General features: G+C 36.2%; 1 protein-coding gene across 4 annotated transcripts in view; it reads right to left on the bottom strand.

Annotated features, from left to right (window-relative positions):
- The window catches only part of LOC145684621 (uncharacterized), a 117,509-nt gene that overhangs the window by 14,700 nt on the left and 75,765 nt on the right, over positions 1-27,044 (bottom strand). For 3 of the 4 annotated variants that reach the window (XM_081757013.1, XM_081757032.1, XM_081757025.1), the window contains exons 9-14: positions 21,354-21,562; positions 20,119-20,237; positions 16,818-16,851; positions 12,330-12,469; positions 4,526-5,234; positions 3,527-3,657 (exon numbers count right to left, since the gene is read on the bottom strand). In XM_081757013.1, coding sequence (XP_081613139.1) covers positions 3,527-3,657; positions 4,526-5,234; positions 12,330-12,469; positions 16,818-16,851; positions 20,119-20,237; positions 21,354-21,562 — 1,342 coding nt within the window. The remainder of the gene's footprint in view (positions 1-3,526; positions 3,658-4,525; positions 5,235-12,329; positions 12,470-16,817; positions 16,852-20,118; positions 20,238-21,353; positions 21,563-27,044) is intronic. The other variant, XM_081757018.1, reaches the window with a different exon arrangement.

The raw sequence follows: 27,044 nt of genomic DNA, 5'->3' as shown, positions 1-27,044 counted from the left end.
AGAGTCTGAATGTCTTTGTGCTCTTTGCATTCTTTTTCTTTCAAAGACATTACACCTTCCAACATTCCTTGAGCAATTTGTGCCTCCTTCAAGTCTCCCTTTTTAAAAAAGAGCCTTTCAAAGTCGATCTGTGGCTTCAGGACGCAGAGAATATGCAGATTCGGTTGTGTCACTGCACTTCCTCTTCCTTTCATTAAGCTTGTTCTCTATTTCTTCTATGTTCTTCTTAGCACTTCCAGCATTTTCCAACCTGTCTTTTGCTTTTTCAACTTCATTACCTCTTCCCTGCGTGTGGCATCTCTTCCATGCGTTAGTTCCAGGCTCCTCCAGAAACTGTTGATAATGCTTATGAACATTTTGACACAAGCTAATAATTTTCTTAGAAACTGGAAGGAGATGACGCATGTTATTGTAAAACTTCGACGCATCTTTCATCAGAATACTATTTAAGGTTCTACAAGACATCTTTGTCTTTCCCTCTTAAGATCATTTCTTGATACAGAGAATCTTCTTTCAATGTCAGCATGCCATGAGACAAGCAAAGTGCAGCTTTTATCATTTTACTCACCAGAGGAAACTTTAGTGAACCATCCTCCCTCTTCAGTCCCATGAAGGAAGCCTAATAACTGTCAATACGTGAAGTGATTTCACTTCCAGCAGGTTCACCTCCAAGCTGCAGACATTTCCAGTTGGCAACAAGTTGATCATCTATAACAGCCACAGACAGTGCTTTTGCAATAGTTCTGATGTATCTGCACAGCTATTTTGTGATTTTCTTGCCTGAGGATTAAGAAATGCAAATGCTCGTTTAATATGAATAGAATGAATCATTGTATTATGCACCACCTGAAATATACTGTGCTTGTACACTCTTCAAGCATTGTAGAGCACCCACTTGTAGTAGCTTAGACAGTTCATATTTTGTTTGCTCTAAAATGACAATTTGTTATAAGAGCAGTAAATTATCAGATTCAAACAACTTGCTATTGTCCAATGATATGAAAATGACTTCATTTTGCTAACAGTAGAACTTTTAGACACTCTGTCTGCAATAGTTCCAATAACTTCTAATAATTATGTATACAAAATATGAATTAGTGGAACTTCACTCTGGAAATGATGTGTTAATTTCTCAAATAATTTGACATAAGACTGAAGTGCAGGCTTCTTCAGCAGATCTACAATTTTCCTCAGAGACTGCTTATCCAAAATATCACATTTCTTTATAGATGGAATGTACTTCAAGAAGTATCGTTTTACACCAATCCACTGTTCAAAGAATCTTTTACAAGTAGCTATTTATGCATAACCATCTAGTTGTGGTGTGTTTCAGAAACTTCTGCGATGGTAAATCCAGCTCCTGTTGAATAGTCTCGTATGCTTCCCAATGAAAAGGCCATCCATCGAAGAAATTATAAACATCAATTGTAGTGTCATTGCATCATCTACAAATGTCTGAACTGATTTTAGGAAAGCACTGTGGACTATCTGAATAGGACATGTGCCAACATCTACCAAACTTTTTTTTTTTTTTTTTGACGGAGTTCTATAAGTTCCTCATTAAACAAATTGAAAACCTTTTTCCTAACATTGGGGTCATCTTGGTATTAAGCTAACTAATAGGTCATTATTATTGTAAGGAATCACTATTTATCAGGAAAGTGCTCTGTGAAATCATCATCTCTCACTCGAACAAGATTGTAAGCCAAGCCGGAGCGTACAGCTGCCGAGAAAATCTTTTGAACAAATTAAAATGCAAGTATTTATTTACTTATTATTCTTCAACAGATATATAGCATCTCCAATTACGGGAAGTATATTAAGAATTTATAATATAAATAGGTTGTACATTTATAATATTTGTTATACAAGTAAATGAAAATAAACATAGATGTATGACAAAGACAATAATGACCACTGTAACAGTATAAAAACATTGTTACATATAATACAAGTAAAAGCAACATTATTGAATCAGATATACGCTTTACACATTTGTATACAAAATACATATATTCACCTCTTAACAAAACTTATTTCCTTGTGTTGTGTATTGCTAACTAATTTGGAGTCAAAAAGATGGCAATAAATATTTTGTACGTCTTCATGTGTTCCTAAGGGTAATTTTATCGCTAAAATCCTGGGCACTATTTTCTCAATTCCCAAAACCTACAAAGTACCTAATCGAGTGATCGGAGGTGCTAGTTGACAAAAGTAAAGACGAAGTAGCATACTCGAGCTCCGTATGCCAAGGAAAAAAGTTCTTGTATATTATAACATATTTGATGTATTATTATGATTATTATTGTGGATCATTTCCCATTTTCTCATTTACTCTAGCAGTTTCCACTTGGTTATAAAGCTAACGCCCTTGACGCTGGACATTCCGGTTCGACTTCCAGTGGGAGTTCATTAGGTTCGGATCCAACGTTAAGCTGCGAGTCCACGTCTCATATAGCTTTGTGCTAAAAATGATTCAAATTCAAATTGTAGCTATATCCACTAAATAGGTTAAAATAATTGTTAAATTGATGCATATACCTTGTTGATATTCAAGTTCGTCTGTAGAGAATTTATTTAATAGTTTACAGTTACCGAACAGAGCTATAAAATAAGATGCAAGAATTAATACAGGGTGACCCAAAAGTAAAAAATTAAATGAAATCTTTCAGTTTTACGTCCCATGGTTATGCCGGTTAAGCTAAAGAGGTGCTGATTATGAGAAATGATTGAAATGGTGGAATGAAGAAAGTGGGAGGAAATGGTAGAATCCCGAGAAAACCAACGAGCAGTGTTTGTTCACCACAAAGTACACGGCGCGAGCTGAGATAAAACCAGGGACCCCAAGCACCGGAGGTGAACGCTCTACCACAGCCACTGGCCCGAAAGTAGGTATATAGTACCGTAATGATTAGATCATGGCATTTTATATTCATTTACTTATTGATATCCATTCAGGTATTGATTAATTTCTTTTATTGTTTGTTCTTAATGTCTTTAAACTTATACCTTAAGTTCGAAACTGGCCGAAGCAAATAACTCACTACCTTAAACTAAACTTCACACTCGATAACTGCAGACCTGTACATCTACTTTTGGGCCACTGTTTAAGCTTTAGAATAATGTGATATTGGATTTATGACGTGGTGAAATATTAAAATAAACAGTATAGAAGAACTGATTAAGATACTGTTAAATTTTACATAGAGGTAATATCAATCTAAAGATAGAGTTAAATATAATGCAGCCTATTAGGTTAATTATTGAAGACTGCAGTGGTGCAGATTAATTTGAGATTACCGTCACCAGCTATACAAACACATTTTATTTTCAATCTATAATGCAGACGAAATTGACGCACGTGATTCATGGCTTAGCCGAAGCCGACTCACATGACCGAGTGGTTTGAGCCTATACACTAGCAAGTTCGAATCCTGCTTACAGGATATGAATATGAGTATATTTTACATTTCGTCATTATCTGCTGAGTAAAAAATTCTCATACTACAAAATCCATAAAGCTTACCATTTTCTTTCATTCTACCTGTCGACTTATTTTTAGGTTTCTTTAATTTTTTGCTTTCAGAATTACGGAAATCTTCCTCTGTTGATGATTCTCTAGGACGTTTAGAATTTTTGTTGTTTCTTTGGTTGCTGCTGCAAAAAAAGAAGGCAATTTAAGGATTCAATTTCAATTTAGGACAAGTTCTTGAGTAACTAAATACAACGTAACTCCAATTATTCGGATCGAAATCAGGGAATAATAATAATAAAAACCACTGACGAAAGGAAACTGACGTGCTTTCAAATATCTGAGATAAAGAAACGATCTTCTTGATCTCAACGACTTCAATATACTGTATGTGAAACTCTCTTTTGGAGCAGCTTTCCCTTTAGACATATCCGTAAAAATTCTTGAAATTGGGCAACCATTTATTTTGTCAACTATTTTCGTCATGTTTCCTTCTTTCATTGGAAGCGTTTCTTTGCATCTCTCATATAACTCATCGAGCTGCACATGTGTCTACAAATGTAACTAGGAAGGTTTACAACATGCAGGATGGCAATACCTTCCACCACCACCTACACTAAATGTTTGCGTATAAAAGTTCAACTGAGGAACTACGGGGAAGAGAGATGTTGGGAAGCAGTATTTTACAGATGAAGTTCCTCTACAGCTAAATAGAAGCTAAAATAAACACTTTTTTTTTTTTTATCCCACATCGTGTCCTCTATAGGTACAAATGCAATGAATAAAAAATGTGGAACTGGACCAAGAACAGAATTCGGGTCTCTGGTCTACCGTGCGAGTTCAAAAATATAATGCTACCCAATTCATCATCCATAAATAAAGCACACGAAATACGGAACACGACTATAAAATAACTTCAATTGTCAGGGACGTATGATTGTGCTATTTTTTTATGTGTGAGTTCCTATATTGTGATCATATTAACTGGATAATTTTATATGCCATTACTTATGATAAAACCAGAGTAATTTTTACTATTCTGTAAATTCTTACCTGTTTAAGCAAAGAGATGAATTAGAATCGTTCTCTTGTTTAACGATTGGCACGAGTTGACTATGTGGCGGCACCTCACTAACTATAACACAGCAATCCGAATCTAATGAACCTGATCTCCCACCTTCTAATTTTTCGTAACTGATTAATATTTCATCATCTGAAGGCAATCCACAGTCATCCATTTTTCCCGTCGTTAATGAGTTCTGCTCTACTTTAACTTTTTCAATTTTTGGTTCACTATCTATTTCTATATGATGGTTTATCTGTTCTTCAACAGTACCTTCAGGGTTCTCTTCTTGTTTTATAGGAGCTGTGTGATACTCTCTTGATTCACTATCTTTATTTTCACCACCACTGACTGGGTGAGGGTCTGCCTGATCTTCAACAGTATCTTCTGAATTATTTTCTTCTTTTATAGGTGTGGACAGATGTTCATTTGACGCAATAATTGGTTGAGAATTTACCTGTTCTTCAACGGTACCTTCAGAATTCTGTTTTTCTTCTATCGGAGTTGCGTGATGTTCTCTTGATTCACCATCTTTATTCTGTCCTCCGAGAGAAATTCGTTGAGAATCTTCTCTTCCTATGTCATTGGATGAATCCACTTTGTCCATGTCAACATCATTTTGCGGATTTTCGTTCATGGCACGTTCTATGCTACATTGGTTTCCTTCCTTTTCTTCCACAGGATTCGAACCACTGTCTTCTGAAATTAACAAAGCGCACAATGAAAAATTATCCACTACATTCAAACAATCCATGAGACATATTTTGTGTTCATACATGTACGAAATTTATATTTCCTAGTAACTCAAAATAACTAGACAAATCTCAATGATTTCAATCAGGTTTTGCCACAGAGAGCTTAGGAGAAAACAGCTCTGTTTGAACAGTAAAATAGCCGAGACATTTATCATATAGAATGTACAATCCGTGGCAAAAAACCTGCAACATGAGCAAATAAGTTTATTGTGAAATGACGAAGTCTTTTCCTCCCAATTAAATATTCACGGGAGGAGGCCGAGGTTTATCCTGGGTGATTCGTTCAACTTAAACGTTATGTTCATTCCCTGTGCTGTTAGGCGTAGTTTCACAATAAACTTACATCCTCATGTTGCAGGTTTTTTGCCGCGGATTGTACCAGTGAAAAACAAAAAAAGTAGTAGGAGTAATGTTAATAATAATAATAATGCCATGAACAGCCTAATGGGAAAAATACTACACCTTATGAGGCAAAAATAAATACACTTTGCATGCAATGTAACCTATCTACTGAAACAAAATAATAATAATAATAATAATAATAATAAATAGTACGGATTAAACAATAATTTCTTGTCAAATTAATACTAAATATTTTAATCTCAAAATGGATACATTGTAAAAAAATACTACCAATAATATTTGTCGAACTTTAAGCTTTATGCTTCTGTACTGATAAAAATGGATGTTTCAAATTAGATTAAAAGAATTGGTCATTTTTCTTAAAATTACAGATTTTGATTCAAGGGAACTAAGGGAGGAATTCCATTTCTCATATTATACATTGGTAACCTTATACCTATATTATGTAAGCATTATATTATATATATATATATATATATATATATATATATATATACATATACAGTGTATCATAAATGCATGACCAAAAGTTACGAGGTGATTGCGGATATCCAAAGAAGTAAAAATGTTCCTATAAACATGGGTCCGATGCGATGATATACAGGGTGTTCAAATGTCAAGTCTCTCCACTGGCTCACTATGGGAAAGTAAATGGAACTGTTCAATACTACAGGAATAATACAATCAAGTGAAATTATGCCTGTTCAAATACATTACACTAACACAGATAATGAAACTAATCTACATTTGAAGGTATTGGGTTATCATGCAATCAATGCAGCGAAGAGTGGAAGCGTGAATACGCGCTGAAGATGGTTACTTCGAACATTTCTTGTAATACATTTCATCGCTATCTTTACGAGCACTGTCTTCCGAAGTTTGTGTGTGGTATAAACGAACGCTGTGGTCATCATCGAATATCTTTCTCAATTACTTAACTTTAAAAACATGCAATAGTTGTGATCTATGAGCAGTTGTTTACTATTGTGAGCCGTTAATTGACTTCACACTTGAAGCCTTGTCCTTCGAAAACGAAGCGAAATTTGCTCAATGTTTAGGAACGTTTTGATCTCAGCAATCATATGCTAACGTGTGGACGTTTAGTGCTATTTGAAAACATAACACTTTGTACCAGGTTGGCAAACTGACAACCCAATAACCTCAAATGTTGATTAGTTTCATTCTCTATCTTAGTGTAAATGTATTTGTACAGGCATAATTCCACTTGATAGTATTATTTCTATAATATTGTTTATTTCCATTCACTTTCTCATAGAGACTCGACATTTTGAACACCCTGTATCTCGGAAATGAAGCAGCATCGGAGCCATGTTTATGGGAATATTTTTACTTATTTGGATGTCCGCAATCACCTCGTCACTTCTGGCCATGTATCTATGTGTCTATGTTACACCCTATATATATATATATATATATATATATATATATATATATATATATATATATGTGTGTGTGTGTGTGTGTGTGTTGTCTAGTATTTTCTGAATAAAATCTCTTGTCCTTCAATGCCTGTAAATTTATTCCAATATTCATAATTATATGAGTAGTAATCTCTATCCATTTTACGGGATAATAGCCTAACAAAACATGTTTGGAATGACTCAATTTTGTTTGCCATATACATATACTACACCAAACTCTGGTCTTGATCTTACAACTATCACATATGAGCCAACACTTTTAAATTCAGGCCATTGTTTGAAAATGAACTTTATTATTCTTCTCGTCTCTTGGACTATATCATTAATATGTAATGATAGCTAAATTTTATATTTCTGTCAAACACTATACCCAAATCTTTAATCTGTTAGGTTTAATAATAATAATAATAATAATAATAATAATAATAATAATAATAATAATAATAATAATAAAAGGTAAGTCATAAGTCTTGCAATATTTTGGTACACAACATATTCGTATTTATTACCAGTACAATGAAAACAGATTAACATTCAAAATACAGTTTCCTCGTGTAGGACTGTTTGCAACCACCTTTCCTGGTTCCTCGATTCCACGTCGATACTACATCTTATCCTTACGAGCAGTCAATGCTGTTTTCACCTCCTGCTGATTGGTGAAGTATCCTGATTTTAGGAAGTGCACCATGGACCGAAGCAGGTAGTAATCCGAAAGGACAAGGCGGGTGAGGTATCAGTTTGATATCAAGTTCCCAAATTTTGAGAACACATCAGCTCCAACTGATCGGAATAGAGGATGGCACTGATAATGCGAACGCTAGGAACAAATTCGAAGCGAATTACCACCTCGTACTTCTACCAAACACACAATATTACTTTACGCTAGAGATAGCCTTGTTTAACACCCGGTTTTGGAATTTGGCTCTGACTCAACCAGTGTTTTTGCACATTTGAATTTCGGAGAAACACAAACTTTTCGTCGCATGTAGTAATCTGTTTCAGGAAACGCACATTTTGCAGCAGCTGTCGGCACCGCGTACTCTCCTCTGGGCCTGAGTTCGGAAAATGAAATGAAAGCTTTATGTCCCACGATTATGCAGGCTACGCTAAACGAGACGGTGATGAGGCGAAATGAATGAATGAAGAAGGTGATTATATTCGAGTTTTACGTCCCACGCCTATGCCGGCTAGGCTACAGAAGACGGTGATGATGAGAAATGAATGAAATGAAGAAAGCGGGAGGAAACAGGAAAACCCCGAGAAACCCCCCACATACGTTGTTTGTCCACCAGAAAGCTCACTTGGCGTAAGATGGGATCGAAACAAGGGCCTAAGTTGTGGTCAATTCATGCGACAGCTCCTACTGGTTTTCCTGAGTTCGTGAAGATGGCGCATTACTGTGGACTAGGGCATGCCTAGTTGGTTTGACAATAGTCGCATAGTTGTGGATGGATTTTCCTCAATGATGTGTCGTATAGTCTTAAAATCTGTTACTCTGAGGCGGCCGGTACTTAACTGATCTTCGACACTTTTACAACCTACACGAAATTTCTATAACCAAAGAACTGCTGTGCGGTGCACGACAATTATCTTGGGTTGCTGCCGAAGCATTATGCCAAATTCGAATGTTCGAACTCATACAGTTACGGTTCACATATTAGAGGTTGTTGAGCACTTGTCGTCACTACCACTAAAAACTGACTAAAGATACTGACAGAGTGTCAGTCTCTGTGTTAAGTAGTCCGTTTGCTACACTACCTCTTGGGCCAATTTGACCTTGTACTCACAGTCGCTCATTGCGTATACACGTGCCTGCTGTTTGGGTTGTTGGAAATACTGCAAGACTTATGGCTCAGCTTTGTAACAATTAGTTGTTTCCCTTAGCTTTCGGGTCATTATATGCTATAGATTTAAATAGTGGTTAATTAAAAGTTGTAATTGTTTACATCGATTTTTTAAAAAAAAAATGTCCACCAACTAATTTGTGGATATACAAATATTAATACTCAAATTTAAATATGACCATGGCCTGTAAATAGTAGTATGTTAGCGGTAAAGTTGCTAAATATTGCACTGTTCTAAATGTACAACTTGCTGTAGTCGATACATAAATGTGTACATATTGTCTAGTTAATAAATTATATTGTGCTTCACATGAAATAAATACTTGTGGATTTTATATAAGTAATTACAACCTTATCTACATTTAACACGGCTGTCTTAATAATAAACAGCGAAGCACGTTCATGTTCAGCATAATCACTATTTATTGTCAAATAAAGATCGGCAGGCAGCGAATGTATCGGAGCGGCGACTGTCAGCTATTGTGAATTAGCGTTACTCACAGTGTGAGACGTTCACTTTTCCTTCCTTCTCCCCCTCCTAGTACTACAATAATAATAATAATGACCATCTTAATGGTAACAAAATCCGATGTATTTGAAAAATACTTATATACTCTAATGTAAACACATTTAAGAATACCCAAGTGGAAAAAACAACTTCATATATATATTACACAAAAGGAAAAGAAATTGGTTGAAACAATGACTGATAGGAAACTGTATCATGTGAAACGTGGGATACAAAGCATTGTAAAAAGAAAAAGCAGAAAAGGGGCGAAAGAAGCTCCAACTGATAGATGATATTAATTTAATTTTATTTATTTTTACGTTCAAGCGATCACAGTATTGTACATTTGTACATGCGATATAGAACATGTCAATATATTTTTAGGTGAATAACAAGGATACTTTATATACCTCTCACTACCAGTAGATCATACATCTTTTAGTGAAACCAGATTATAAGTACAGGGTGGCCCAAAAATAGGTACTGATCAGCTCATTGCATTTTATATCAGTTCTTATTATTATCCATTAGGTAGACTTAGTTTCTTTATTATTTGTTCTTAATGTGTTTTTACGTATATCTTATGCTTGGAAGAGACGAAGCAAATAAACCCATAAACTAGAATGTTATACTTGATCAATGCAGGGGTGTATACCTACTTTTGGGCCACTCTGTATACACAACTTACATATTACTGATACATATTCTTACTTATATCTATATACTTGCTGTACTATTTACTGTTGTCAACTTTATAGTTCCTAGCTTCTCATTCGATTGTAGCTTTATAGTTTTCTTGCGTATGTTCAAGGTATTCAGAGAGACAATAAAAACCATGCTCCACCAGTTAGTTTTTCTTTGAAAATTTTACCTGATTTGGAGTCTCTTTTATTGTTAGGTAATTTGTTGTAAATTAATATTCCAATGCATTTAAGGCCTTTTCGGTAGAGTGTTCTACTATCTGTTGGAATAACAAAGTCCTTCTCCCCCCCCCCCCTAGTATTGCACGTATGTACGTCACTATTGCACTTAAGAGACGATTTGAGATATTTATTCATGAAAATTGCTACTCGTAATATGTAAACACAAGGTAGTGGAAGAATTTTTAGTCTTTTGAATATTTATCTATATGAAGCTCTTGATTTAATACCTTTTATGAGGCGTGATCAGAAACTAAAGTTACAAAGTCTGCAGTGAAATGTGTGTGTATTATTTCATACAACCAATACAGTCAACAGATAGTACTTAAGGTTATTTTTCGACATAATCTCTATATCAACTGAGGCACTTATCACATCGTGGGATGAATTTGAAAATTCCTTCCTGGCAAAAATCCTGTCCTTGCGTGTTCAGCCACCTTGTCACGATGTATTTCACCTCCTCCGAGGTGCTCCATCAAGTGCGGGAACAGGTGAAAGTCCCTCGGAGCGTGATCCTCCTGTTTGCTCTGAATCAGCTGCTCCATGCAAGCCGTGTTCAAATTTGCTGATGCCGTGCTGGGTTGGCCACTGCGCTCCTCGTCGGTGATGTTTTCTCTACCAGCCGCAAACTTTCGACATCATTTTGCGACATGCTCACGTAGTCTCTCCGTAAACCTCTATCAGCTGCCGGTGAATTTCAGCCACAGTTACATGTTTGGCCCACAGAAATCAAATAACTGAGCGGGTTTCTTTGCGAGACCAATTTTCCAAACGAATCGCCATTTGTGTTTACCTGCAAGTAGCGCCGCAGGTGGCAGCTGGCTGAAACTCTGCTGCTGCCAAGTCCATGTATTAAAATTACCGTAGACTCCTCGTTCCTCTATAACAGACGAAACCCCTAAAATATCGACCTTGTAACCTTAGTTTCTGATCCACCCTCGTAGATATTAATAAAGAAAATTGCTACGTCATGACGCAGAAGTTGACTGACGACTGTGGTTCATGGAAACCGCTCAGTTTGTGACCCCTAATAGTAGAACATCGAATGATGAAACACTAATTCATGGATCTAGTACGACGAAAAAAGTGGTGGTGCGGGGAACCTGGGTTCGATTTCTGGTAGGAGCTCATGTGGTTTGGATTCCACGTTAAGCTGTAGATCCACGTATCAGAGCCCCGTTGCTAAAAGGAACGCTAAACTTCAAATCAACCAACCAACAAGAAGGTAATGGTAGGCGATAGTAACCTCAACACACTCCTGTAGGACATTTTGAACATGTTATACAAGATGTTATATATATATATATAAACTTAATAGAGCAACACATAATTACTATCAAGATCTTATGAAAAGACAAAGATATTTCACTAAATAAATGCAATCATTTTAATAAAATCTTACTTACGAAATGAACATCAAATATAAATTCACAGTGTTTACACAAATCTGAAAATAAACTTGCGAGAATTATATCTGAGATCAAATGCTTTAAAATATTATAAACTAAATATTGTAATTCTAAATAAAGACAGTTTTACTTCTATATTAAAAAATATTACTGCAAGATTTTTGATATTGTTTCAGGTTTAATACCTTTATAATAATGTATTTGTCGAAACAGATTGTCTGTGAAAAGGTGAATAAGAATCTAATCTAATCATGAGACAGACTTTCTTCCATTTTGATTACTTCGTTTATGGTTCAAAGCCAGAAACTAGGCTATATTTCATGTAGAATTTCAGCTTAATGTGAGCTCCGAACTATATGAATTTTCACCGGGAATAAAACTCAACACCGAAGACGGAAATACTAACCATTTACGTGCGAAACATAATCAAAAAAGAAAGGGACGTTTGCAACGACCAGATAATGAGGTTTTTACTTGTGTGTTAATTATATAATGGAAGGATCTTTTCATTTAAATGGTAAACAAATACATTACGAATGGAAATTACACTTACTATTATCATTTGATTTAGTTGCTCCTTCTTCATCATTTGCTTGATCGTTCGTTTGAGGACACTTTCTATTCTTCTTCTTCTTTTTCTTTTTCTTCCATTTCTTACGTTTGTTTCCTTCAGAGGCTTCTGATTCATCCACGCTAAAATTATTAGGAAATAATATTCACTATGATGATAAGAAGTCTGAACCTGATGATTAGAAATGTAGAAAAAGGTACACAGCTTGTAGTGTTACTATACTTCTCACTACATATAACATGCATCACTGTCTATGTGATTATGGCTATCTCGTGTTGCTAGTACAGCAGTAATTTGTTTTCCATTCAAATGCCAAAATGAGTGGTTTGCCATCTGTTGCACAAAATAGGGGAATTTAGGATTTAGATTTCTGGGCTTTCGGCATCTATGGCCATGTTAGCCCGTGACGTTTGAGGGACGACGTCCCTCGGCGAGCACACTATCCGGGGAAAGGGAAGGAAGGAAACGGATTGGGACCAATATGTTAGGTACCACCCCGGCCTTTGCCTGGTGTGAATGAGGAAAATCTAGGAAAACCTCATTCAGGATGGCTGGCTGCAAAAACTTTTTACACTTTTTCGACCGAACGCCCCCACCGGGAATCGAACCCGAGACCTCTCGTACCGAAGGCGAGAGCGTTAGCGACTATGCTACGCGAGGCCATTGCTGCACAAAGTACGCAATTTTATATTTACAGATATAACGAAGAATTTTTATTGAGTTCTACTCCAAGTATTTACTTCGCATTACTTTTCTTTCTGCATTTACTTTTAAAATAGTGTAGTGTTGCATTTACTTGGTTTACTTGTGTCCTAACTATTTCAACCACTTAGTCCGTGGCTTTTTTTCAACAGGTAAGTCACCCTCACGAAGATCGATTCACTGCATGAAAACATCTTGCACTGGCTGCATAAATTAGGGTTCCTAAACATCCGTGATTTACTAATCTATTTCCCCTAAAATTGTTCAAAACTCCAAATGCCCGTGTTTTTATCCAAAACGTAAGTTCATATCCTTTTATTAGTTACTTCTGTTAAATGCTGTCTTATTATTTAACTAATTCTGATATTTTACCAGGAAGCGAGTACATAACTATGCCTATACTGGAAGTTTTGAAAAGGTTGTTCTTGTTTTCAGTGTAAATTTTCATAGTGTGTCCCGGGATTTTAGTTTGAAAATTTGGAAATCCTATACATAACAGACCTTAGGCCTACAGAAAATTTCTTAAATCTCAAATACTTTCATCAAGAAACCTCTGCAGAAATATTTCTTTGAAAAGAATATGTTATCAAAAGATCAGATTTGCAACTTTTACAGAAGTTGATTCATTTATATTGAGCCGAAGTCAATGTGCAACTGAATCGCGCATGCGTAACAGTATCTCATTAGTAGCGCAGTATGGTCAAGCATAGTTTGATGCCGCCGAAACTGAACAGATTATGGGAGCAGTTTATTATGGGAACCGTTCCGACGCTAAGTTCACGAAGTCGTGCAACGTAGAAACGTCTCAAGTGCGTAATTTTCGTGTAAGTTGTGCCACTATGAATCGTATTGAATGCAAATATGTCGCACAGAGTCCTGGGCTCACCACACCAACGTGAGCATCTAGAAACCGGCCTCAACTAAAGTGGACCCCGCTGCTACTGCGTGGTTCGGGGTATGGCGACTTCCTAAAATCCCCACACACAGTACACGATTGCCAGTAAATGCTGCACATGGCAGGCAGCAATTAACCGCACCATTCGTAGGGAATTATGCCTCACGGTCGTTCACAAGAGCAGTGTGCACGCCCTGAAATCGTGTCATGTGGTTGAACGAGAAAGGAATTGCAGGAGGCAACATGAAGGTCATTTGCGGGTCATCAGTGGAAGTTTCTTGCTATCCTTGATGGGAAGTGAATTTATCTCACAGACTATGATAAAGTAGGTGCTATTACATACAAACTGTTGCTGTACCGAGGGCCGAAGCATGTTCTTCAGCCAGTGTGCAGAGTTCCCCAAAAGGGTCATGATTGTGGCCGGTTTGTCGTAGAGGGGCAAACTGTCTCCGAAAGGTAGAGAGAAACGTTAAAATCAACGCTGTGTACTACTATTCTCAAGTCCTGACTGAAATGTACCAACATGAAATCCCAGCACTGTATGGACAAGACGTGTATAGTCCGCAGCAAAAAACCTGCAACGTGAGCATGTAAGTTCATTGTGAAACTACGCCTACGCAGGGAATCAACATAACGTCTAAGTGGCATGAATCGCGCCAGGAGAAACCTCGACGTCCTCCCCTGCACACTTATTTTAGAGCAAAAGACTTCGTCATATCATAATAAACTTACATGCTCACGTTGCAGTTTTTTTTTTTTTTTTTTTGCTGCGGACTGTACCAGGTTGAATTGCACTAAGACAAGGCATTTAGCCACACGGCGAAAATATCGCTAGAATTCTATCGCCGTATGAAACAGGAAACTGGAATTGAGGCAATTCACTTCTCTGACATCCCTGTCAAGAGGAGAGAGTCCAGATGCCAGGCCATTGGACTACTGTCTTTTCGGACTCCTTAAGAAGTACCTAACGCATCGTCGAGTCCGCACCGTTTCCGGCCTGTGTGAAAACCTAGTAAAGAGGAGAAGGATACAACACCCATGGCCCAGCTGAAACGCAGTTTCCAGCAATGGAAGATCCGATGCCGGGCAATAGTCAGTAGAGGTAGTTTACAGATCGAACACAACCAGTGGTGGAAACACGGCATTTCCTACGGTAAGTGGCCCACTAAAATTTGGTTAAATATAAATGAACCAACCTCTATAGAACCTTTGCACCGAAAGTGCAAGATGGTTCCATACACTAATTTGATCTTCATGAGAATCTCCTACTGTAAGTCTCTCCACTGACTTAATTTTTCAAAAGTACCAGACAGTAAGTGTTCAGTAACAGTTCAGGAAAACTCTTATAGACAGAATTATTATAAATCAAGTAAGGTACTATAATTAATTGACCGTATGATGGGACATATTATAAATTAACACAATACTACATTTGCATGTCCCAGCAGTAATGATGAGCAATATCTACTCTTGAACTCATCAATATTTCAGGGGTAAATCTCGAGCGTCTTTCATCGGGATGTGCGCTAAATTTTTGAGGTGTTAATTATTCACATTTTTATATTGGTAACACTTCAGTGGCATTGCCATAGATTGTCTGGTTACCGTTTGAAGACTTGTCATAGATTAAATTTAAAATAATGAATGCCACTGAAACGTTATTCAGGGATGCAAATAACCACTTGCCCGGGGCGAGTGTTTCATTGGTGCGGGAGAGTATTTAATATCATACTGAAGGTAAGTAAATGCTTTCTATTGTGAAATGTGGGCTAGTAGCTCTTTTCTTGAGCGAGTAAAATTCTGTTGCTTATTTGCATCCCTGCGTTATATACAAAAAGTAAATAAATAGTATCTTGAGAATTTAGCGTACTACATCTTGATGAAAGGCATTCGAGATTTACACCCGAAATATTGATGACAAGTTCAACAGTAGATATTATTAATCATTACTGCTGCAACATACAAGGTTAGTACAGTGTTAATTCAATGAAAATTAAAATGTATTTTTAAAATGTATCCAATACTTTTAAATAGATATCTGCCAGTTTTTTTTTTTTAATTACACTGTACTTTTATCTTTAACATTTGTATTCAACAAATCCTGGCTAGACATCTACCCTTATGATTTCCACTTTTACTATGCGACAAAATATTAAAATCCTCTCTCTGTGTTCTTAATGGAAAATTCTAAATGGAAAACTGGAGCATTTTTCGCCACCATTTTAGGTTGTATTTAATCCTCTTGGGACAGTTGATTTTTTTCTCCTGAGTTTTATTATTACTATATTTAAATTTTACAGTTTCCACCACAAATTACTGCCATAGATTGCCGATATCTTGTTTTGAATGCAACGCAAATGGAGTTTTGATTGCACACAAAGGATGCCTGTCATCATTTTTAGAAGTCAAAATTTCAAATATCATATTTTAGAATCATATATTGTTTTACTGTTAGTTGTTTCGAGAAGGTTATTTGTAAGGCAATTCTAATCTCCTAGCATTATAAATATATACGACTTGAAATTTAGGTCGTTGACTACTGTCCAATTGGTAGCAGAAGTTAATTATCACTTATATATATATTCTTTCATCAACTTCGGAACGAGTTTGCTTTTTGTTTTTAGAAACAGAGAACTCAAATGAACTCTTTTTAAATTATTTTAGTGTGGTATTACTGCAAAAAGTACACTGTTACGTAGGAGATTGTATCGACTGTTGTTCGTCTCTTTCTATCGGTGACATACACACTCCTAACAAACAGTGATGCGTAATACTTGTGAGCTACGGATAGGAAGCTGTCGGAATTAATGTGGCTCCAGAAAGACAATTTTTATTCATCAGCCATCATTTGAAACTTATTAACAATTACTTACCCGTTAGCTTTCTCTTCTTCTGCAACAACTTGTTCTGGAAAGAAAATTAAATTGTTATCATTTACTGTTCTAATTATTTTATCAGTTGTGTAAAATCAATTCATTTTGATAATTGGCGTTCTTGTGTGCACCTTTAATTAACACCTTTTTGGCGTTCACGACTTACAACAAGACATCATGAAAGCGTAACATTAAAATGTATCTACAGTTCTAATTCATGAAACGTTTTACGTTTTATGTGTGTTATTTATAGTAAAATACAAATAAGTTTATCATTTAAAACATAACAGTCATAACTAAACTGTTTTCTAGCGCATCTCTGGTCATATATTAAATTTTTATAAACATCTTTAGGTTACTCCCTGGAAGGAAAAGGTAAAGCTGAGTCCTCACTTGGACTTTAATGTAGCCCTTCAAATAACTAATACCACCATTTAGGTCGCTTCTCATCACTTAGTGTCCCGTAAAAAAGACAACAGAATCGGATAGTCGATTATTTACGGTAAAAGCCAACATGAAAGAGTAACAATGTATAGTACTAATTCAAGTAACATTTTTACATTTTATATTTGATATTTATTACAAAAGTGCATTTTGAAATTCATCGTCTTTAGTTAAAGAAATGAAAAAGTTAACGTTTTACTGTAAACGAATATGAAAAAAAGGAACATTAAAAAACTACTCAATTCTTTCAACACCAACAGATTTCTTTTAGTAATATTGTCTCATATAGCTGCTGAAAGAAATGGTAAATTCAAACCAAATTCTTCAACAGTATTTCCCCCTCCCCCTTCACTATAACATCGCCCCTGAAGATGTCAATGTAACCAAGGCTAGTAGTGAAAATAGTAACACTTTCGAAACTTTCTGCAGTCATATTTTCTTTCTAAAGCAGCAAGATATGAAAATTGTACCGATACAAAGCGGTCGTGGCTCAGTTGATAAACTTTTGGCTTTACATTCGGAAAGTCGTGTTTTCGATTTCCGAGACCAGACACTAAGCATTTACCGCTCAATTCCTCATTCACACGACAGATGCCTAAAGACATTTAAAAACTTCAAATTTAATTCAAATGTAGTTATTGGTGCACCTCCCGTCAGAAAATTCTGGATCCAGCTCTGAATGTAAGTGATATTACACAGGGTGCGGCAAATAAAAGTGGCCCGGAGAACAGAGTTCCAGGGTACAAAGAAACACAGCAAAGGAAAGGAAATAGTTCGCTAACCTGCTTATAGCAGATGTTGAAAATGACCACTATTCATCCCTTGGAACTTTTGGGCCCCTGGTCAGCAAGTTGCGGAAGGAAGATCGAAGCTGGGCTACTGGAATTCCTGCAATTTCATCAGAAACGTTCTGCTGCGCTTCTTGAAGACTGTGAGGGTTGTAGCGATACACCTCTTAGACTTGAGGTTTCCTCACAAAAAGTAATCGCACATGGAAAGATCAGGTGACCGGGATGGCCAACTATCTAACTTTCCACAACGAACACCCTCTGCTGCACTGTGAGTACCATCTTCACCTTGTGCACTGCTCAACTCTCACTGACACAGCCCGCACTAAGATCTGAACCGGTGGTGTGCGTACACGTGGTATTCGTGTCACGTGGTGTGGTTCCATACATACATTCACGTCCAATCGTATCCACTCGTCCAGGCCATTTTCATTTGCCCCACAGCGCACGGGAAGAATAGGTTTATGAAGAATATCTGAAAGACATAGGCCTATTTGGACTTACACTCCCCCCCCCCAAAAAAAAAAAAAAAAACTTAGGATGCATATCTCAATCAAAATGAAATTAATTAAAAGAACAGTTCGATCTACGCACCAAGTTCAAAAATTTATTTCAAGTGGTGCACCAACAGTTATTCGTTGTTTAGAACCTCGTTCCTCCTTTAGGATATGCATTTTTATCAAAGTGTAATGAGAAAATCCCAGATCAACCCAAGTGTTAACTATTTTTAGAAATTCACATTAAAAGGTTCAATGATGTAGATTTGTAGAGACGACAAACATTCACGCTGTTTTATATATACGAGGTGTGTTCAAAAAGTATCGAACCTTTTGTTGGCAAAAATAAATTTATTGATTTGAAAATTCGAAACACTAATCCCCTTCAAGGTAGTCACCTTGGTAATGTACGCACTTCTCCTAGCGCTTCCACCATTGTTTGAAACACATCTGGAACGCAGTTTTTGGAATGGTGACCAACCGCGCCGACGCATTCCGCATGATGATGTCTTTTCTTGACTCAAATCGGGTCGTAGCCATAAACACATGGTTCATCGCCTGTGATCACGGCGTTCAAGAAAGTTGGGGTCACTGTTTGCATAGCCCAGCATGTCCTGTGCGATGCTCAGATGCCATTGCTTCTGCTTCATTATTAGTAGTTCGGTACATTCTTCTCATGCCCAAATTCTCATCCAAAATTGAATGCACCGATCCGATGTTTACCCTTATATCGTTTGCAATTTCTCGGATTGTGATACGACGATCCTGAAAGACCACAGTCCGCACTTGCTCAATGACTGTCATTTCGGCTTGTTGAGTTGAGTTGAACTGATTTTGAGTTTTACGTCCCGTTCAGCAGCAAGGTTATATGAGATGTGGACCTACTGATTAACGTGGAATCCGAACCACATGAGCTCCCGTCGGGAATCGATCCCGGGTCTCCCATGCCAAAGGAACGGACGCTAACCGTTTAGCCACGAAGGAACTCTTCCGGCTTGTTGAGTGCCTACCTGAACGTGGTTCACTGTCCACTGATGTGCGGCTATCTTTAAAGCGGTTGTATCACTCCTTTATGCATCAGGTGCCCATAACATTGTCCCCGAAAGCCTGTTGAATCTTGCGAATAGTTTCCACTTGGGTATCGCAAAGCTTTTTGGCAAAATTTGATGCAATATCGCTGCTGAAGTTTTTCTGTCAAACACTGAAATTCGACGACCACTCACTACATACCTTCACTCGTTGGCCGACTGCAACCGACTGACGCTTTTTGTGAGCGGGAAAAAAATCACGACTGAGTATAAGTGTCTTCTCTACATCTACATTAAATAAAGTCTCCCGCGCTTCACTGGTTGCACGCGAAAAAAATAAGTTCGATACTTCCTGAACACCCCTCGTATGAAGAAAGACTGCTGGCTACTGCATTTTAATGATTACGCATTATGGACTCAAGCTTTCTTGGTAATATTTCAGTATGTAACAATGTAATTTCTGAAAACAACCTTAAAATTTGTTTCATTCATGGGTTCCGATGCCTTTCCTTTTTAACTGAACCTACTGCTTAACACAACCTACCTTGTTCTTCCCTCGGCTCCTCCTCCTGATCTTTGGCATCAAATTGTACTCTTTGTCGTAATGTCTGGTAAATAATTTGAGGATCTACTATAAGACTGAAATCTTCATCTTCAGGCTCCCTACAAGAAAGATATACACAAAAATCTGTGTTTAACGGAATCAAAGTTCTATTAAGTTTTCCATTATTAAAGGTATACCCTTAACATTGTTATACTGAACAATACATGTATCGTGTTAACTACAGAAAAATCGCATATCCAGCTAACTTCATGTAACTTCTGCCATCATCAATCTTGCCTAGAAAATGCTATTAGGAAAAGCAGATAGCAATGGAGGATTAGCATCGAAAGGGCTGAGCCTGTTGCTTGTATACACATGCAATGTAAACTTGACAGAAAACTAATACTGCCAGAAAAAAGAAAAACAGCTTAGAAAAGAATACGATTTGACGGAAGACACTTTGTTTTTGCGCAATTGTAGCGATAGATTTCGTTAACCTTGTGTTTACTATTCTTGTTTATTTATTTATTTTTTTTTTTGTTTGTCAAGACTTACTTAAACTGTACTTATCGTATTTACTCGAAATAAGCGCTTCAATTTTCAAAATTTTCGGAATAAACTCTTGAGGAGGGAGGGCGCTTATAATAATATAGTTGCTTTTTCTAAGTTTATGTTATTGTTGCTGTTTATAGCTTCTTTATAACATGAGAATCTGTATACAAAGATTACGGTTAAGCAAGAACCACGCTTACTGACATTTTTGTATTATTTATAGACATGAGATGAACTGTATGCTGCACTGTTAATAAAATTAACCACTGTATTACTACTGAAAAATTACTGGTAATGTTTCTGTTTTCTCACTCATGTGTTACAACTACTGCTGCTCTTTCTCCTTCGAAAGTCAGATCATTGTCTGTGCACCAAGTATCTAATTAAGAGGTTGCTTCCAATGACAATCTCTTAAGGTTTCTTCCTCCCATATTTCCTTTAGGTCCTGAGTTGGTGTAAAAGCACGAGGTGATCTTTAAACGGTTTGTTTATTGACGTTTAATTCTTCTGTATCAAATTACCGTGAGAACAGAGAACAGAAACGAGTTTAAAATGTTGACGACGTTAAGTCATAACATAAAGTCTACGCTTATGGTATAGGTATCGGTTAATTTTTCGTAACTTGTTCTGAAATGAGCTCCAAGTATAATTAAAATAAGGTAAGTTAGTATATTCATACTTACTGAAAATGATCTCCGTTTTCTATCTCATCAAGTAACATGTCTCTCTCATCTTCAAATATGTCACTGTTAGATGCTGTTGGCCGCAGACGACCAAATCTCTCTTCAATTCTAGTTGAAACTCTGAGTACGATTTCAACCAACCCCTTCTTAGAATCAACTGTTACTGGTAAATCCTCAATCGCTTCGTAGCATTTTGGGAAAAACAGTTCCTACAAAATTTGAGAAAAATCTCGTACACACTAGAAAAACCAAGAAACATGGAGAAATAACAGTTTACAAGGCATGCTGGAGACAGAGATCTCCAGAAACATCAACTGAAAACTTTGCATATATTAAAATTTGATTGCTTCCTACTTCTAGTATATTCGGTCTATTTGCAAAACTGAACACATTCATTTTAATATGAAACACTTAACACTGGGTTCCAATGATGTAAACAGTTTTCCTTTAAAGATGGTAAAACTGTTTTAAAATTAAAAGTTCAAAAAGTCTGGCAAGCATAATACCTTAGACAAATTGCACGAAATAAAATAAAGAAATAAAAACAAATATTGTGCCTCAAACTCGCATTAAATATTAATTTTTAATTTCACCACAATTCTCAATAAGGCATAACTTCATATTGCATATACAGAATGTTAAAGTATTAAGTTCAAATTCATTACGAGAAATAAAGTCAAATCGCGGAATAATCCAATTATAATATTAAGTTCATATTCAAGGAACTTGAAAAGAAGTCCGTTACTGAATTCTCTGTGTCTGTGTGTGTCTGTTATTTGCGAATTTTTCCATTTTGAGCTCTCCATTCGATAAACTATCAAAAACTATGGATTTTTTTTTTCCGTCACTCTCACCATTCCCGGAATATTGGCCAAAAAGTTCCGATTTCGGGAAATTTAAGGAACCATATCTCAGGAACCGTAAATCACAGAGATCATGTTGGTGTTGATTAATACCTAAGAGGATGGTGAATAGTTTGGTACCAAACAGTAACCTATCACTGGCCAACTGGTCACCGTTCCCCAGATATTGGTCAAAAAAAGTTCGGATTTCGGGAGATTTAAGGAGCCATATCTCGGGAACCGCAAGTCATAGAGAGATAATATTTTGCGAATTTTGAGTCCTCCATTTTGAGCACTTTAATGATTAATTTCATATTCTTTAAACAGTCGTTTTACATGCTGATTATATAACTCACCACCTAAATCTGTTTGTATGTTAAACATGAGCAACTTATTATTATTATTATTATTATTATTATTATTATTTGTTTAAATTTGTGTTATTCCTTTTACAATTTCAGGACCTTTCTTTGTTTTTAACGCAATACAATATGCATATCGTGAAAAAATATCAACACAATATATATATATTTGTAATTATTATTATACTTTGCAGTATTTTGGATATCTGCTAAATCTATTTGTAATGTCTGTTGTCTTCGTAAAACAACATATCGTAGAATGTTTTAACAGAACTCATACACCAAACGTGTGGAAAAAAATTAGTACTCAAGGAAATTATAAATCATATGTTACAAGAATTGTTTAATGAGTATAACAATAGAGTACATAGAACAATTCGTATAAAGCCTGTAGAAGTTAATAACAAAAATTAGTTCTTATTATGTTCATTCTAGCAATGCTCTTAGAGCATTCTCAACTGATTTTTTTAAAAATGAAAATAATATATTAAATATAATTTAGAAACAAATAAAACTCAAGTTTTCAATGGAATATTGAAAATAAACCTTCAAGATTAGTGAAAAGCTATTTATTAGAATCGGATCCAACAAAATTCACTGCTCTTCATGCATGCTACTGTCAGCGTTTCTTCCTCTTTATCTTTTCTTGTGAGTAACGACACTTCTATCGTACATAATAAAAAGTTTTCACATTTTTCCAAACTATTATTTTCCGTACTGAAAGAAAAATGTAGTGTACATTAGACGATACTAGCAGTTTCAAGAGATTGTTATTTGAGACATCTCTAAGCAGTTTTTCTCCATTTTTAAGATGTTCTCTAAATTTTCAAACACACTTGTCGGTAGCCACCAATAAATGGAGTTCTCGCAATTTCTTGACGTCCACCCTCGTTCAATCACACCTGTAAATAACGGAACTGTATCAAAGTGTGTGGTCGGCGAGGTTATCATTTTTTTTTTTTTAAATCCCTTTTCTAACTATGATGAATGACTTACACATGTGAGTTTTGGAGGTCATTTTTCCAGGAATTTCCAGAGTATTTCGTCACCAGCACTATAACATTCACAAGTCGAGAAGAAGCTATTCATTTTCATCTCTCCCCTTCAGTGGTAGAGCGTTCACCTCTGGTGCAGGGGAGTCCCGGGTTCAAACCCTGCTCCCGTCAAGTGAACTTTGTGGTTGACAAACACCGTGTGCGTGGGTTTCCTCGGGGTTCTCCCGTTTACTCCCACTTTCTTCATTCCATCATTTCATTCATTTCTCTTCATTCCATTATTTCATTCATTTCTCATCTTCACAGTCTCCTTTAGCCTAACCGGCATAACCGTGGGACGTAAAACTCAAAAGATTTCATTTCGTTTCATTTCATTCTCATCCCGAACGAAAACTAGTGCCCAGTTTAAATCTGCTGACAACACAGTAATTCGAAGAAAATATCCATTTCAGCACCACGTAATGAGAGAAGACGACTAATAGATCAACTTCGAAGAGGTTATCATAAGTTTACCTAGACTATACTTCTGCTAATTCATTAATAATGGACATTCGAACATTATGCATAATGTGCCCCATTTATCAAAATTTTGTGCATAGTATTAGAAGGTATACAGTATCACCGATAACTTTCAAATAATATTGCTCAACATACACTTTTTCTCAAATGTAGCGATTTGGATTTCGAATCCGATGATAGCTCGCAATATAATTAGTTGATAAGCTTATCGTTCATATTCGTGATGATCGTCAAGTATGGATTCTTGAAACTGGCAGTATACACATCTCAACCTTCTACTCTCTCTCTATGTCTCAAAATACCAACGTGGCGTACAAAGGTGTTACATCATTTACTATGAATATTAGTAAAGAACTTTTGCGTACTGAGAGACTTGTGATGACTTCAAAGCATACACTAAAGATAACTTTCATACTTTTTTATTACTTTAAAAGGAGAATATGTTTACAAACACTAAATCTTACTTCATTACTACGCACACCCGAGGGAAAAAAATGACTTGTTTTCTTGTAGATAAGAAATTTTGAACAAGAATGTCTGTTATCTACTAAACTGTTCGCACTGTAGTACAAAATATTTTTATAAATGCGGATTGGACAGTTACATTTTCTAGTTTGAGGCTTTCAACTATATTTTAGCCAAAATGATGTATCACATAAGCAGAAAACGAGAACGAGAGAGCCTAAACTTTAACTCTAATCTCAATATTACATATATGGGAGGTGCAGGTTCTATAGCTTTTGCTGATGATGTCAATCTGATAGGATATAAGAACAACAGGAAGAAATGTAGAAGTTTTATTAAATATCTCAACGACAATGGCGTAGAAGTAAATGCGGAAAAATACAAATGTATGGAAATTCGCCGTGCAGTAATACTGAAATTATGAATACATTAAAATAGTAGGCAATAATTTCGACAAAGTGGGCATTTTTAAATTCAACATTAACAGACCAGAACTATATAGCTATACTAACCGTCAAATGAAATTAAATGTAGAATGAAAGCAAGGAACTTGTATTATTATTCAGTGCAAACTCTTTTACCTTCGGGAATTTTGTCGAAGAATTTGAAGCTTAAAATATATAAAACAACAATTATGTCTGCTGCGCTTTATGGTTACGAAATATTGTCACTTACTTGAAGGAAAGAACGCAGACAAGGTATTTGAAAATAAATTCGTGATGCGAAACAGACCCAAGAGGGATAAGGTTGAGGAATTTCGGAAATTTCTTAACGAGGAACGGCGTAGTTTCATCAGGTTATCGTAATATCAGGTTGAACCTTTGGAGGTCAAAGTTGAGAAGACACTTATTGTTATTTGAAGATAGCATTACGAAATAATGTATGCACCATTTTGAAAGATGACCTCCCGCCATTTTTCTGGCAATACCATAATCCCGTCGCTATAGTGTTTCTGTGTTTCCGACACAAAAATTGTGATACGTGGTTTTTACAGGCCTCTTTTGAACTCTACTTTAACACCATTCAGGGAGTTCTGCAGAAACCGAAATAAATTATAGGCTGACGGTGATAAGTCAGGGCTACACAGTGGATGCATTAAAATCTCTCAGCCAAGTTCTCTCAGTTTCTGATGAGCTGTTAAAAAATGTATGCGATCTGGTTGTCAGCGTGGTGTACATCCCTTCTATTGAACAGTTTCGACCGTTTTTTGCGATAATTGTGGACAGTACAGGTTCATTCTATCGCTTTGCTTGGCAGTAGAAGCTTTTGATGCATAATGTTCTTCCAATTCTACCACACGCACCTATGATCTTCTTGAGCGTCAGTGTGGGGTCTGCCATAGACTGTGGAACTTCTCGTTTCAACCACGACTTTTTTTGCACATTTCTGTTGTAGGCTATTCACTTTTCATTACCTGCGATAGATCGCTTCAGAAGTGGCTCGAGTTTATCACGTTTCTGTACAAATTCGATCGAATAAATGTTTTTGAATCAGATCATACAGCACTCAAATGTCAAACTTTTTTTAGTAGCCAGCTTTCTTCGAATGATTTAACACTGATGACAGACGTTTAGTTCTTTTCCTATAAATATATTATTACTGCTTACATGCCAGTCTTGCTCCATTGCCAGAATACCATCCACTTTTGCTGTGATTAGTCGCCCACTGCGAGAAGAATTTTGGAGATCGAAAATTCCAGAATGACACCAATCAACCATCTTTTCGGAGTCACTTTCCATAACGTGTATCTTATCGGTCAAAAACATAAATTTCCTCACAGGCCTGCACACATCTGTGCTTTTATAGAAATAAAATTGTAAAATATTGCGCAGTTTTCCGGAAAGTTACTCGTCTTTACGGTGCAACACCTTACGCCTATTTATCAGAATTGCACCACATTCTGCACGTGCAGCAGCTTGAACTCTCAGCTGTGAAATCAAATTACGCCTGACTCGGTGCGACTCATATACCCTGAGATTTGAGACACTAACGCCATCTTGTGCGCAAAAGGCTAAATACTCTTTCGATTACTTGATATTGTTACTGCAAAAAAATTACAAGGATAGAGTGGGGAAAATAAAAATTTCATATTTTATTTAAGATATACTAAATTTTATTCCAAGGTGAAAAGAAAACTTAAGCAAGCAAAATTATTTTGTTTTGTCTTGAACTGGACATAAGACAATTATTCTAGAAAAAAAAATATAATTTGTAAATTTGAAGATGGATATCGTAATGGAGAGAAAATGAGTTTTAAAATATTTTAGTAGATAGATATAAGTATATTTACAATCAATTAGTCTTCAGGCAGAAGTCTTACGATGACCACTAAATCACTTGAGTCATTAGTGTAAATTAAAAAACAAAAAACAAGGTTATTCCAGAGCCTCAGGGTTCAAAACAATGTAAACTAGTCAATATAAAAACGTCTGAAACAGCCCGAAGATTCATTCGGATTCTTATTCCCAATTTAAGCCGGATTCTGATCCTGGCTAGGACAAGAACATG

The sequence above is a fragment of the Thermobia domestica genome, chromosome 1 (genome assembly GCF_964235325.1).
Source record: "Thermobia domestica chromosome 1, izTheDome1.hap1.1, whole genome shotgun sequence".
Taxonomy (NCBI): Eukaryota; Metazoa; Arthropoda; class Insecta; order Zygentoma; family Lepismatidae; genus Thermobia; species Thermobia domestica.
The sequence above is the reverse complement of the archived record's forward strand: the minus strand, read 5'-3'. Positions and strand labels throughout refer to the sequence as shown.